Genomic DNA, 15,795 nt, shown 5'->3' on the forward strand with positions numbered 1-15,795 from the left:
GTTACTATTGAGGGGACAAAACTGCTAGCAGGCGACACGCGCTCTGTGCGCTGACGTAATGCGCACGAAAGGAGCACACCCTCCCCGAGCATGCGCGCAGATATTGTGGCTGCCATCTGACGGCGCTGGTGAAAGCCACGCTCTCCCGTGTTCATCCCGAAAAAGATTGCGACTGTACATATTGTCACGGGGTCGTGATATCGACGAAGAGAGCAGTCGGCGTGTCCAAGATGAAACACTTTATTAGGCCGAACATGTGGCCGAGAAACAGAAAGTCAAACTGTAAGGAAGCAATACACGCTGTACACTGATAGCGGCGAACAGAGCGTCGACCGTCAATAAACTTAACTGCGGCAAGGCGTGTGGGAATTTCAACATGCGGCATCGGACATTTGAGCCTTATCGCTGGTGGCCGCGTTAGTTCGAGAATGCACTCAGCTGTTCTGGTTTGCGCGCTAAAGCTTAGCAGACGATCCTAAAATAATCTCGAATGTTGTCAGGCATTCTGGCGCGGTTTGCGCAAGGCAGCAGCTACACGTGCTATGGGTCGGTAACATGAAGGAAGGGAGATGATTTTCTAAGGGCTCGTTTATCTTTGTTAGACACAATATTAATGAGAACTAACAGACACTAATAGTCTAACAGAACTAAAAGTCTGTTAGTTCTCATTAATATTGGGTCGGTAACATAAAACATAGAAAGAAAGGAGCGTGTGTGGCATCGCCCCCCTCTGAAAAGGTACCGTCCCGATGCTTGTAATAGAACATGGAAGGGGAAAAAAGTGCATACATAAATGAAGTATAGTAAAGCAATAAGTACAAGCAAAAGAAAGTACAAAATTAAAGCAAAAAATATGGCTGATCCCTCTGTCATAGGAGTCGGTATAACACGAAAGTGAAACCTGTCTTCACAGACGTAGTTGAGCGTTTGTTGTGCATTCTTTCGCCCCAAGCGCGAAGGAATGAATGCTACAGCATCAAATTGTAATGTTACGCGAAGAACGGCAAGTCGCTCGAAACTTGCAATGCGCTGCTCAAGCAGAAAGGACGCGCGGAACGAACATACACAGGATGAGCGCGAACTGTCACAGTTGTAACTTATTTCTGTGTGAGCAGCGCGCTCCTTTCGCAAAAGCGGCCGCTGCAGTGAGCGAGGTGACCTTCGTGCTCTCAACGGAAACTTGCAGGCAGAGCGCAAGACGTACAAACCACCGAGATCACGAGATAAGAACCCGCACGAGCGACCACGCCCTGTCGAGACGACTTTTAAAGCGCGCTCACTTTACGCTCTTCGAGCCCTTCGCGCCATCTCGCTAGTGATAACGAAAACACGCTGTACCGCCGATCTCTGAGTACCGCCACCGGCAAATGGTGTACATAAATAGCTCGCCGTTAGTTTAGCAGAGAACATGCCGTCTGTGGCGGAGTCATTTCGCGCTGGCGATCGAGAGGGCGCAAGTTCGACTCCCGGTGACGGAACTTTTTCTTAGTTTTTTCTTTGCCATATGTTAGTCTTTATATTTTACAACGTCATATCCGTGACGGAACTGCGTCAGTGGAGCCGTGATGGACCACGACATAAAACACTTTCGTGTTAAAAGTACAGTCCTCAGGTTCGCTAACGGGCATAAAATGGCTTAAGGCGCACGACATGGAAGACTTCAGGTCGTGCACAGCGCCGATGAGAGTTCGTAATGCCGTCAGGGATAACCTCGTAGTCTAGAGTGCCGAGTCGTTGAAGCACATTGTATGGTCCGAAGTATCACCGAAGAAGTTTTTCACTGAGACCACGTCGGCGTATCGGCGTCCAGACCCAAACACAGGTCGCCTGTCTGGTATTCCACGAAGCATTGTCGAAGATTGTAACGGCGGCTGTCGGTCATCTGCTGATTTTTGATGCGTTGGCGGGCGAGCTGTCGGGATTCTTCGGCACGCTGAAGGTAAACAGTGACGTCGAGGTTTTCTTCATTGGGGACGTTGGGTAACATGGCGTCGAGCGTCGTTGTCGGGTTCCTTCCGTAGACCAACTTGTAGGGCGTCATCTGCGTCGCTTCTTGCACGGACGTGTTGTATGCGAATGTCACGTACGGAAGGATGGCATCCCACGTCTTGTGACTGGCCCGACCGTTTCCCGTAAAGTTGCACGGTGGACGGCACTCGTTCTATGTTTTATGTTACCGGTCCATTGCACTTGTAGCTGCTGCCTTGCGCAAACCGCGGCAGAATGTCTGAGAGTTCCAATTGTTAAATGTCGAGACTTTTTGAAACGTCTCCAGCCATGTTTAGGGGTCTTCATTCGACGGCCACAACGTCACCGCTCTCGTCGACACTGGAGCCGACTATTCCGTCGTCAGTGGACCATTCGCCAAAAGATTGAAGAAAGTTAGGACCGCTGGAGGCCATCTAATAACGCCGGCTGGAGTCTGCACCGCGAGAGTCACCATCAATAACCGCACTTATCCTGCGAGCTTTGTAATTTTACAGCATCGCTCCAGGGATGTGATACTTGGGATGGACTTCCCAGGTCACTACGGCGCCGTCATCGATCTGAGGTCTGAGTCAATAACACTAACCTCAGAAAAAGCGCTGTCGCCGCACACGACGCCAGGGAATGCCGAATTGAATGTGATAGAAGAGCACGCCACCATTCCGCCTCTCTCCAGCGTCATCATTTTCGTCAGCACCGAAGAACCCGCAGACCTTGAAGGCGTGATCGAGGGCGAACAGCACCTTCTTCTGAACCGTCAGATTTGCATCGCAAGAGGCATAGCCGAGGTCCGTGATGGCAAAGCAAAGGTAGTGCTGGCAAACTTCACCCACGAATATAGGCACCTCAACATATTGGTACGACGGTCGCCTTCATCGACGAGTTGTTGGACACCAGCAATGCTTTCGCCCTCTTCGATGCTACCGAACCTGCTTCGACGGATCGAGGTCCCCAACCAGATTTTGACGTCAACCCGAGCCTCCCGAAGCACAAGCAAGACCAGCTTATAGCACTGCTCCTGCAATTCAAGGACTGCTTCTCGTCATCGTCAAGAATTCGACAGACTCCAGTCGCGAAACATCGCATCATAACAGAAGAAAGTGCCTGACCAATCCGCCAGAGCACGTACCGAGTTTCGACGCGAGAAGGCGAGGCCAGGTCGAAGAAACAGGTCGACGAAATGCTACGCGACGACATCATCCAGCCGTCCAAGAGTCCGTGGGCGTCATCTGTGGTGTTAGCGAGGAAGAAGGATGGAACCCTACGTTTCTGCGTCGACTATCGTCGCCTGAACAAGGTCACGAAAAAGCACGTGTACCCTGTCCCACAAACAGACAACACCCTAGATCGACTCCAACGCGAAGTACTTTTCGTTGATGGACCTCAACACCGGCTACCGGCAAATAGAAATCGACGACAGAGACCGAAAAGACTGCCTTTATAACACTAAGTTCAAGGTCATGCCCTTTGGTCTTTGCTCGGCACCTGCGACTTTTAAACGCGCTATGGTTACAGTACTGGCTGGCTTGAACGGGCAGACGTGCCTCGTATATTTGGACGACGTCGTTGTGTTTGCCTCAAACTTCGGCGAACACCTCCGGCGCCTTGAAGATGTACTTCAAGCAATCAAGACCTCCAGACTCACCTTGAAGCCTGAAAAGTGCCGTTTCGCGTACGAGGAGCTCTTGTTCTCGGGCCACGTCATTAGCAAATCTGGAGTGCGCCCCAACCGGCGGAAAACAGCTGCCATCGCTGCCTTCCCGCCGCCCACCGACAAGAAGGCTGTACGACAATTTCTCGGCTTGTGCGCCTGCTACAGACGCTTCGTCAAGAAATTTTCACGGATCGCTGAACCCCTAACACACCTCACGAAAGGCGCGTTCACACTGAGACATTCGGCGGCTAGAGCGCGCGGAATCCGCTTCGGCGGCAGCGAGATCCGCCGGAAAAGCCTATTCCGCGTCGATCGGTCCTGGACCGATTTTTGCGGCAGCTGCCGCCGGATTCCTTCACCGCGAACCAATCGGAACGCGAGTCGAACATTCGAAAAATGGCGGCGCGCTTGTGATATCGCAGTCGTCGAAGCCCGCAGCAACAGCGAAGTCTTTCCTAATGATACTGTAGCTCTCGACAACTGCCAAGTGTTGTCGCGATTAGCATCTTTGCAATACATCATCGCGATCTTGCAAAACGGGTAGCATTACCTCGGCTCGACCAAGCTTCTCGCGTCTTGCAAATCAGGACGAACCAACCACAAGTTATTGCGTCGTTTCTTTTGTTCGGCGAATGCATGTTTATCCTCGTCAGACATCGCCAGAAAGTTGCTTTGCAGCAGGCCCAGCAGTTCCACGACCCTGCTCCTGTTTATGCGCTTCGCCATAACGAAACGCGTACACAACGCAGAGCGCGTCGATGCCAGCGTTCTTTCGCGCGAAGGGACGATGACAACTAGACGCCCTAGTTTCGGCGGTGCGGTTGCTAAGCGGTGTGAACAATGTGGAATTTCGGCGGCGCGCGAATTCCGGTCGCTGTGGCGGGCGGATTCCCCAGTGTGAATGAGCCAGAAGAGCGACGTGGCTTCAAGTGGGAAACGGTGCAAGTCGAGGCATTTGAAGAACTGAAACCACTGCAGACGCCTCCGATACTTGCGCGTTTCGACGAAACGGAAATCTACACCGACGCAAGCAGCGTAGGACTCGGTGCCGTTCTTATGCAGAGGACTGACGGATTGGAAAGGGTAATCATTTATGCTCGCCGGTCGCTATCCAAGGCAGAAATCAACTATTCCAAAACAGAAAAGGAGTGCGTGGCCATCATTTGGGCAGCATCGAAGTTTCGGCCCTACCTCTACGGCCGGCCCTTCAAAGTTATGAGCACGGTGTAAGATATATACTATATAGAGTATATATCTTACACCGTGGTTGTGAGCGACCACCGTGCCTTGTGTTGGCCAACTAACTTGAAGGACCCTTCAGGTTGCCTCGCAGGGTGGAGCCTATGACTTCAAGAATTCGACATTACCGTCGTTTACAACTCCGGAAGAAAAGACTCCGACGCTGACTGCCTCTCTCGCGTCGCCGTCGACCCACCACCGCAGGATAACTGCTTCTTGGGAACCATAAGTGCCGACAACTTCGCCGAACGACAGCGAGCGGACCCAGAACTCAGGGGCCTGTGGAATACCTCTAGGGCAGGACCGCCGTTGTTCCGAAGGTATTCAAGCGAGGACTGGCGTCGTTTTTCTTGCGAAACGCGTTCTCCTGAAGAACTTCTCACCCCTTCGAACCAACTACCTTCTCCTGGTGCCTTCAGCATTGAGACCAGAAGTCCTCCAGGCCCTACACGATGACTCGATGGCTGGACACCTGGGCGTTTCCCGCACGCTCGCAAGAATACAGGAAAAGTACTACTGGCCGCGCCTTGCCGCCGACGTCGCTCGCTACGTAAGGGCATGCCGATACTGCCAGCGACGCAAGACACCGCCGACAAGACCAGCAGGCTTTTTTCATCCGATCGAGCCACCTCGCCGACCATTCCAGCAAATCGGTATGGACCTACTGGGACCGTTCCCTACGTCGACTTGCGGAAATAAGTGGATGGTCGTCGCTACCGACTACCTCACCCGCTACGCCGAAAAAATTAAGGGCCCTATCTAGAGGCAGTGCCGCCGAGGTAGCGAAGTTCTCCGTTGAAGACATCGTCCTGCGTCATGGCGCCCCAGAGGTCCTCATCACCGACAGAGGTACGGCCTTTACTGTGGAGCTAACGCAGGCGATCTTGAGATACATTCAGACAAGCCTTCGCCTACCATCCTCAGACCAATTGCCTCACCGAGACCATCGCCGACATGCTAGCCATGTACGTCGACGTCGAGCACAATACGTGGGATGCCATCCTTCCGTACGTGACCTTCGCATACAACGCGGCAGACCAAGAAATGACGCAGCTGTCGCCGTCCAAGTTTGTCTACGGAAGGAGCCCGGCATTGACGCTCGACGCAATGCTGCCAGCTACCACCGACGAAGACAGTCTCGACGTCGCCACTTATTTGCAACTTCCGAAGAAGCTCGACAGCTCACCCGCCTGCGTATCAAGAACCAGCAGAGGATCGACAGCCGTCACTATTGTAGCGCCCTCGTTCGGGCGGCGCGCAAATAGGAGAGCGCGCGATGGCGAGAGAAGAAAATAAAGAAGGCGCTAGGCTGTGGCACGTGAAGCCACGGCTCACCTTCCTTGCTGGCATCGATTATGGTTCAGGCGTGTCTTTCCTTCGCTCCTGTGGCATAAGCCTACAAGTGGTGACCTAGGACGAAGACAATGACGGACTCGAATGCACCTTCAACTGAACAAGCCTCACGTCTGCAGGACGTCTCGGCCGTGCAACTGCGTCTTCCATCTTTCTGGCCACACGACCCGGAAGTTTGGTTTCACTAGGTCGAGGCGCAATTCTCCCTGTACCGCATTGCCTCGGAAACGACACGCTACTACCACGTAGCCTCAGTCCTTCCTCCTGATGTTGTCAGCGAGCTCTCCGACGTCCTCTCCAACCCTCGGACACTACGCCATATCAGCACCAGACCGGTGGCCGTGAGTGGGTCTGAACACCAATAAGCCGACGTGGCCTCAGTGAAAAGCTTCTTAGGCGATACTTCGGACCATACAAGGTGCGACGACGTCGCGGTGCACTGGACTACGAGGTTGTTCCGTCATCATCATCATCATCAGTCTGTCTACGCCCACTGCAGGGCAAAGGCCTCTCCCATGTTCCGCCAATCAACCCGGTCCTGTGCTTTCTGCTGCCACGTTATACCTACAAACTTCTTAATCTCATCTACCCACCTAACTTTCTGTCTCCCCCTCACGCGTTTGCCATCCCTTGGAATCCAGTCAGTTACCCTTAATGACCACCGGTTATCCTGCCGACGTGCTACGTTCCCGGCCCATACCCATTTCTTCTTCTTGATTTCAACTATGATACCCTTAACCCCCGTTTGTTCCCTGACCCACTCTGCTCTCTTCCTGTCTCTTAAGGTTACACCTATCATTTTCCTTTCCATCGCTCGCTGCGTCGTCATCAATTTAAGTTGAACCTTCTTTGTAAGTCTCCAGGTTTCTGCTCCGTAGGTAGGTACCGGTAAGATGCAGCTGTTATATACCTTCCTCTTGAGGGATAGTGGTAGACTACCATTCATGATTTGATAATGCTTGACGAATGAGCCCCATCCCATCCTTATTCTTCCAGTTATTTCGCTCTCATGGTTCGCCTCCGCTGTTACTCCCTGTCCTAAGTATACATACTCCTTTACAACTTCCAGTGTCTCGCCACCTATCGCAAAGCGCTGTGCTCTGCCAAAACTGTTCCACATGTTAAGCTGTTTATTGGACGGCACTCGGCGACAATGCACTATGGCGACACTCAAGGCAAAAGCACGGCCTCCGAGAGCGCGAGCGGCGTTTAGAAGAGGACGACCCACTAGGAGCCGCTGGAGAGCGCAACCGTTAAGCAGCACCAATTGCTTCGCCACAATTACCCCGGGTACGAAAAGGGAGCCGTCCGGCGACCTAACAGCTCGTTACTATGAGTGGGTCATAGTAGGCCTTAAGGCGCTCCACGTTGACTATGTCGCGCCCTCGACGGCGCATGTCCGAAGCTGGTTCGATGGGTTCGATCAGGTAGTTGACCGGGGATGTGCGCTCGACGACCCGGTAGGGGCCTTCGTATTTCGGCAGTAGTTTTGAGGAGAGGCCGGTTGCAGTGGTAGGGACCGAGAGCCATACGAGCGCTCCGGGGAGGAACGTGGACTCAGAAATGGTGGTGCCACCGCGAAGGCTCTTCTGCCGCTCTTGTTCGTGCGTTGTAAAGGCCTTTGCAAGCTCGCGACACTCTTCAGCAAGCCTGGCTGTGTCAGAAATAGGCGCACAATCAGATTGATCCGGCTTGTAGGGTAGTATCGTGTCAATGGTGTGCAACGGGTGCCTTCCGTACAACAGGAAGAAGGGTGAAAACCCAGTAGTGCTCTGAGGGGCGGTATTATAGGCGTAGGTGACGAAGGGCAGAATGGCATCCCAATTTGTGTGATCGGCGGCGACGTACATTGAGAGCATGTCGCCGAGCGTGCGGTTGAAGCGTTCGGTTAGGCCATTCGTCTGCGGGTGGTGAGCAGTAGTTTTGCGATGAACAGCATGGCACTCTTTGAGAATGGCTTCGACGACTTCCGACAAGAAGACACGGCCTCGATCGCTGAGAAGCTCCTGGGGTGGACCGTGACGCAGCATGAATCGGTGTAGCAGGAAGGAGGCAACATCACGCGCTGTAGCCGCTGGGAGGGCAGCGGTTTCGGCGTATCGCGTTAGATGGTCAACGGCGACGATGGCCCAACGGTTACCAGCCGACGTCAGAGGAAGTGGTCCATACAAATCGATGCCCACGCGCCCAAACGGACGGTTAGGGCAAGGTAATGGTTGTAGACCGACTGGTGACACGTGCGTTGAAGGTTTTCGGCGTTGGCAATCGAGGCAGGAGCGGACGAACTTCTGCACGTAGCGGTACATCCCTCGCCAGAAGTATCGTTGTCGAATGCGGTGGTAAGTTTTGGATGCCCCAGAGTGCGCGCATTGCGGATCGGAGTGGAAGGACTCGCATATTTCAGCACGCAGACTTCGGGGTATCACAAGTAGCCACTGGCGGCCGTCGGCGTTGTAATTGCGTCGGTGCAGTAGGTCGTCACGAATGGCGAAATGGTGGGCTTGACGACGCAACGCGCGAGTGGTTGGTGTTGTCGACGGATCAGTGAGCAAGTCTATTAGCGAAGCGATCCATTTATCCTTGCGCTGCTCGGTAGCGATGGTGTGAACATCGATAGAAGAAACAGCAGTGTGAGACACTGAGCAGGAGGCATTGTCGTCAGGCAAGGGGGAGCGCGAGAGGGCGTCGGCGTCAGCATGCTGACGTCCGTTGCGGTACAGCACGCGGATGTCGTAGTCTTGCAGGCGAAGTGCCCAACGGGCGAGACGGCCCGAGGGATCCTTCAATGACGACAGCCAGCACAGTGCGTGGTGATCGGTGACGACATCAAATGGGCGACCATACACACATTACTTTAGTTTTATGCATATTAATTTTCAGACCTGCTCTTCTACTTTCCGTATCCAGTTCAGTAATCATGAGCTGTAATTCGTCTCCCACGTTACTCATCAATGAAATGTCATCAGCGAATCGCAGGTTACTGAGATACTCTCCATTAACTCTTATCCCTAACTCTTCCCAATCTAGGGCCCTGAAAACCTCCTGTAAACACGCGGTGAATAGCAATGGAGAGATCGTATCTCCCTGCCGTACGCCCTTATTTATTTGGATTCTGTCGCTTTCTTTGTGGAGGACTATAGTGGCTGTGGATTCGCTGTAGATTTCTTCCATTGTGTTTATATAGGCTTCGTCGATGCCCTGATTCCGCAGTGCCTGCATGACTGCTGATGTCTCCACCGAATCAAATGCCTTCTCGTAATCTATGAAGGCTATGTATAGGGGTTGGTTGTATTCCGCGCATTTCTCTATCACCTGATTGATAGTATGAATATGGTCTATTGTTGAGAAGCCTGTACGAAATCATGCCTGGTCCTTTGGTTGATTGAACTCTAATGTCGTATTAATTCTGTTAGCAATTACTTTTATAAATAGCTTGTAGACAACGGACAGTAAGCTGTTCCGCGCGGCATCACAAACTCTCAGTGGCGCTGCGCACGACCTTGAGTCGTCAACGTCGTGCGCCTCAAGGTTATGTGCGTTGAGGAACCCGAGGACTGTGCTTTTGCATGCTTCATTGTTCTTCTTTCGAGTTACATGCATATTTTACTTCTATGTTCTGTTTTTGGCATCGGGACGATGCTTTTTCAGAGGGGGGATTGCCACGCCCGCTTTTTGTTTTATTTTGATGTATTCGGGTTTGACACGCAAGGACGGCTAGCAACGCAACCGATGTTTTTGCTTGTATACCGTTTTCCTTTTTTGTCGGGTTTATCAAACACGTGTATCACTTTGTCATGACTAGTTATGTTCGTTGATCCTAATTATTCTGCCGCGCAGACGCTATGGTGAGTCATGTGACCAGGTCGGCTGCTTTATGTGTGTGTGCTTGTGCCTTCAAATAAACTTTTAGTTGAAAGTCAGCGCCTAGCTGTGTGGTGTCTTTCTTTGTCCTTGTCTGCTTTTAGCGCTGTTGTTCCTCCATAATAATAGCATCAGTGCCATTTTTTGATCTCTCAGCTTGTTTAAGATCACTGTCAATCTTGGATCATATTGACGTAATCTGTGCATAACAGTATTTTCCGCACACGCCAATACTGATTTTCTGCATTTTTCTGCAGAACAGATTTGTCACACGTGGTTATTGATCTCTGTGTTGCTCAAGTGTACAAATACTCAGATTTCAAGTCACTGGACGAGACAGACAAAACACAATAGTACAAGTAATGCTCACCACGTGCAGTGAGTACCAACCTTGGGAGCCGTCCTTCGCGCAGCCTCGGGTCGCATGCAGAAGCTGCGCAGCCTCTTGACCAGCTGCCGGCAAGTGTTGTAGAGACAGCACGCTGCAACAGTGATTGAGATAAGGCACAGGTGCGACAAAACTTCAGCAGGCCACGCTAAGGGTGACGCACTTTTAAGACCTCCTTCTATACCCTACACTTGCCGTTCGATTGGTGCACAGTCCTTTTCCAGACACATCTTACTGCAAAGCCTTCGACAACTCTTGACATGATGTTTCTCCCGTCACGTGAAACCACGAGAGTGTATTTGTTGGTTGTGCTTCGAGAGAATGCTTCCGCTAAATCTAAGAAGCCATAGCTCAGGACAGACTGCCACCACAAGCTGTTCATAACATTGTTACGAGGCTATGATACCCTGCTCTGAAAATGTGAGGCAAATACTAAAGGCATTAATCCTGATGTTCTCTCGGCAAGGTGGGCCAATGCTCTGCCCAGCTCAGAACTCGCCGACCAAATCTGGGCCGTCCAGTAGGCCCGCAAAGCGGCGACTAGGCAAGGCCTGGTCGTCCCGACGTGGGAGATCCAAGCCCGGCTCATCAGACTGGAGGACACTCAAAGTTTTTACCAACCAACCAATGATATCCCGAGAGTAACATCCATCGCCGTAGTGAATAAGACGTAGAAAACAGTACTTCAGTGTTCGGGTTGTCCGCCATTTGTTCAATGCTGAGCCCTTGCCAAGCGAGTGACATTCCCATTGAGCCAATGCGGACGAAAATTTGGACGTGATGGTAGCGCCGTCTGGATTCTAACGGTAGTTGCATAAACAATTAGAAGTGCTATCTTGCTTTCCAACAGCAGAACTTTTTATTATCTTTCACATGCAATTTAGTTTTAAGGACTATGAGTACTGTTTGTATAATTTATAGCTGTGTATAACATGAAATGTGTTACAAGCGCACAAGGGCGCTTTGATATGGCGGCTGGCGTTCCGCATAGCAGACGATGCCGTCGTCGTCTACTTCTGCGTCGCGGCTGTCCCCCACTCGCTCCGGCAGCCCTCTCCACTTTCGCTGAATTTCTCTCGTTTCCATAATGTACACTGTAGTCAATTACTCATTAGAAACTCACAAGTAGCTTGCATACTTTAGTAGGTTAGTGCTGCCGCATACGGGCCGAGTGAAATGACAACGCTGATCCCACAAACTTGCTGCAATAAATTATGTTATTGCGACTGCGTCGACGTTTACATAAAATAAAGGACACGTAAGTAGCGTTTTAGCATGTATACCAGTGAATAACATGCATGCATAAGCGTTTGCATGCAATGAAGGTACATACTACGCATAGCCCCACCACAGATGTCCGGAGCACAGAAGCTGTCCAGCACTGGATGATAAATACATCGAACTGCACAAAGCCTTCGCTGGTATAATAAAGGTAAAGCACTTATGTCTCTGCAGCTCAACATGTCGCACCACTTCATTTACAGCATTCGGCAAACTGTCTGTAACTAATATGAACATATCCGCGTCCCTTTCACGGCCACCAGTGCGGCGTGACAGTTTGATTTCTGGTTCGCGCTGCCAGCAGAAGTGCGTCACTTTCAAATCTTTTTAGTCATCGCGCTATACACGCCTCGATCGAGTTGTAAGACGAGCCTCGATGGAGCGCAACTATCAACGGCGCCGCGCACGACCTGAAGTATAGTCCATGTCGTGCGCCTTAAAGGGGTCATGAACCACTTTTCCAAGTAATGATCTAATGGCCTCAGTATCGGAGTGTACTGCCTCCCGAATCGATTGCCGCAAAAATTTCTCGAATCCGTCAAGAATCAGCGGAGTTACGGGGGTTTGGCGCACGCTCCCAGCGCTTTCTCTCTTTTCTCGTGCCGACGAGCGCACTGGAAGCTAGACAGGGAGGGATGGCATGGGGGAAAGAAGTTACGCCAGCGCGCGTCATGAAACGCGATCGCTCTCCCGCTGTGATTCGCTTGCGCGAGTGCGGCTACCGTGTACTGAGGAGTGCGGCGCCGGCATGTGGCGGCACCCCGCGGCAAGAAGCGCATCTGATCCGAACGCCGCTCTCGATTTACGTCGGCTATCGGCCAATAAGCATGCTATGTCCCTTGCGACGTACAGCGGACAGACGCCCCGCCCACCGACGAGAGTGAGAACCGGCCTCTGTTTGAAAAGAGGGTGCCTGGGGAAACGGCAACTTCGCGCTCCGCTTGTGGCCATTACGCGGCGCGCACGACTGTAATATTTGGCAGAGCAGTTCATAGCCGTGTCAGCTTTCCGCAGGATGCGTTTTTTCAATCAGCCCAAGGGGTGCTTCATGACCCCTTTAAGCCGTTTTTTGCACGTTAGCGAGCCTCAGGACTGTACTTTTCGCTTTATTATTGCACTTTATTTCTGTATCCACATCGGGACCATGCCTTTTCAGAGGGGGGCAATGCCACACGCGCTCCTTTCTTTCTATACGTTTTATGTTATCGGCCCCTTACATTTGCTACTACTGCCTTGCGCAAGCCGCACCAGAATGTCTGGGAACGCTCCAGATTATTGCAATTTCATCTGTTCAATTTGAGCGTGGGCACGCGAACAGCTGAGTCTATTCTGGAACTAACGCGGCAACCAGCGATAAGGCTGGAATGTTCGATGTCCCATGTAGAAATGCCGACACGCCTTAGCGCAGAGCAGTTTATCGACGGCCGACGCTCTGTTCGCCACTATCAGTGCACAGTGTGTATTGCTTGTAGTTTGACTTTCTGTTTCCCGGCCACAAGTTCGGCCAAATAAACAGTTTCATCTTGGACACGCCGACTGCTGCCTTCGTCGACGTCACGACACCGGAACATCTGGTGGAGGTGCTGTTCGTTCATGTTCCGGAAGCACCCGTCAAGCCCTGAACCCAACCCAATTCGTGGCGAAGACACCGACACCATCACGGACAGTCGAGCCAGCCGCAGACTAAAAGGACTACCCCCCACTACGGACTCCTACCGGACAAGCCAAAGGCCACGGCGACGAAGACAACGGGCACAATGACGGCCGCGATGTCCCCTGCAGCGATCGTGATGCAGCCACCTAGAGAGCCGCCTACTTCTAACGATCGCCAAATAAAGATCTCGAAACCTGGTTCAAAACGTCAGAAAGGGTCTCATCATTCCACTCACAGGACAAGCTGCGCCACGTCTACTTTTACCTGGAAGACGCAGCAAAGAATTGACTCGAGAATCGGGAGTCCACTCTTCGAACCTGAGACGTCTTTCGCAGCGCTTTCTTGGAGACGTTCGCAAGCGTCGTGCGAAAGGAAAAGGCCGCAGCCTTGCTGGAGACACGGGTCCAACTCCCAAATGAAAGCGTGGCCATCTTTGCAGAGGAAATGACCCGACGGTTTCGCCACGCTGACCCTGCCATGCCCGATCACAAGAAAGTCCGCTTCCTCATGCGAGGAGTAAAGCAAGAGCTCTTCGCTGGGCTGATGCGGAAGCCACCCTCGACACTCCAAGAATTCGTCTCGGAAGCGACGACGATTGAGAAGACGCTGGAAATGCGCATCCACCAGTACAATCGCCAATCGATTCAAGACAGCCCAGCCGTTCATGCCGTTGGCTCCGACAACCTGTGCGGAACGATCCGAGCAATCGTGCGGGAGGAAGTGCGCAAGCTGTTACCCTCACCACAGCCTCAAGATAACTCGATCGTAGAAGTCGTTCGAGTAGCAATCTAGCAGTCGCTGGGCACCCTTGAACTGCCACATCCTCAGCCACAAACCATGAGCTGCGCTGCTGCAGCCCGACGCTTCGCCAGCGATACACCCCGAGGAAGACCGACGTTTGGCGCGCCCGACCACCGCCCCCTCTGCTAGCATTGCGGAGAAGCTGGTCAGACTTACCGCCGCTGCCAGTACCGACAGAAGGTGAACGGCCACATGACATCGCCGACTGTCTCGCAGGAGTGCAATGGACCCGCCGAGGAACTTCCCGATCGCCGTCGCCAGACCGCTACGTCTCTCCCCAACACCGACCACACACTGGCCCAGCCCGGGGCCGGTCACCTAGCCCGTATCCGGAAGACTAAGGGCAGCAACATATGGAGGTGCGGTTGCTGTACGACGAAACACCGGAGATCCTCCGTCGCCGACGACGACGCCACAACGAAATCTAAAGAACAAGCGGCCAGCCGAACGGAGCCCTGACGTCGAAATTTCACGGCCCGAAGACCTGACAACGCAACGTCGAAGCAGTGGGACAAATCGACGCAGCCGTGATCCGACGTCACGACCTAACCGCAACGCAAGACGACGAACTAGCGACCTCGACGTTCTTATCAACGGCCACAGCGTCACAGCTCTCGCCGATTCTGGAGCCAACCATTCCGTCGTGAGTGCACCGTTCACCGCGAAGTCGAAGGAAGTCAAGACCGCCTGCGAAGGCCCTGAAATCGGGACAGCTGGAGGTTACCTAATAACGCCAGCAGGAATCTGCACAGCGAGAGTCACCATTAACGACTGCATTTATCCTGCAAGCTTCGTAGTCCTACAGCGCTGCTCGAGAGATGTCATCCTTGATATGGACTTCTTAGGCCTTCATGGTACCTGAGATCCAAGTCGAAAACACTGTCCACAGAAAAAATGGGCCGCGTATCTACGTGCTTCGCTGCAAATGTCGTCTAAAGACGATAGAAGAGGCGCTGCGTGAGATATGGACGCCATCCGGCAATACGTCGGGAAACATGAGTGCTGCGTTGCGGGCTGGTAGTCCCAGCGCAGGAGCAGGCGAAGACCGGCGGTGACCAACGAGACCGGCGGGGACGCCAGCCAGCCCGAACACGTGGTTTGGCGCAAAGCGCCGAAGCAGAAGAAACGTCCGCACTCAACGAGTACTCTCCACACACTCTTTTATTTACACGTCGCCTGGGTAAAACAGGCATGCCAGAGTGGCGTCCCATGGCATTCGTACAGTGAAATACTGAACCGAAACCCAAACACAACAATGAGCTCGTGCAGAGGGCACAGAGGAAGGCAAGTTTCAGCGCAGTCGCATTTTCAGCGCAGCTTAAGAAACTAGGGTCTCTAGAATTACGTATCTATGTATTTTCTATTAAAGGAACACACCACCTAATACTTACCTAGTGATGTTGCGCCTCAGATATGCGTAATGTTTGCTTTTTGATCAACAATGTACACAAGTATGAACCTAGTCAGCCGTTCAAGATGGCTGGCCCTTGAGCAAGTGGTTCACTTTGGCCGGGTGGCTGAATCGAGTGACGTGCCGACAAACAGAAAGACAGAAGGGCAGACCAAAATTTCTGCGTT

General features: G+C 52.4%; 1 protein-coding gene across 1 annotated transcript in view; it reads right to left on the minus strand.

The window, feature by feature from the left end:
- The window catches only part of LOC119386544 (glycosyltransferase-like domain-containing protein 1), a 103,067-nt gene that overhangs the window by 10,039 nt on the left and 77,233 nt on the right, over positions 1–15,795 (minus strand). Inside the window, exon 6 of the mRNA XM_049413170.1 lies at positions 10,484–10,575. Coding sequence (XP_049269127.1) covers positions 10,484–10,575 — 92 coding nt within the window. The remainder of the gene's footprint in view (positions 1–10,483; positions 10,576–15,795) is intronic.

This window comes from Rhipicephalus sanguineus, chromosome 3 (assembly GCF_013339695.2).
Source record: "Rhipicephalus sanguineus isolate Rsan-2018 chromosome 3, BIME_Rsan_1.4, whole genome shotgun sequence".
Lineage (NCBI taxonomy): Eukaryota > Metazoa > Arthropoda > Arachnida > Ixodida > Ixodidae > Rhipicephalus > Rhipicephalus sanguineus.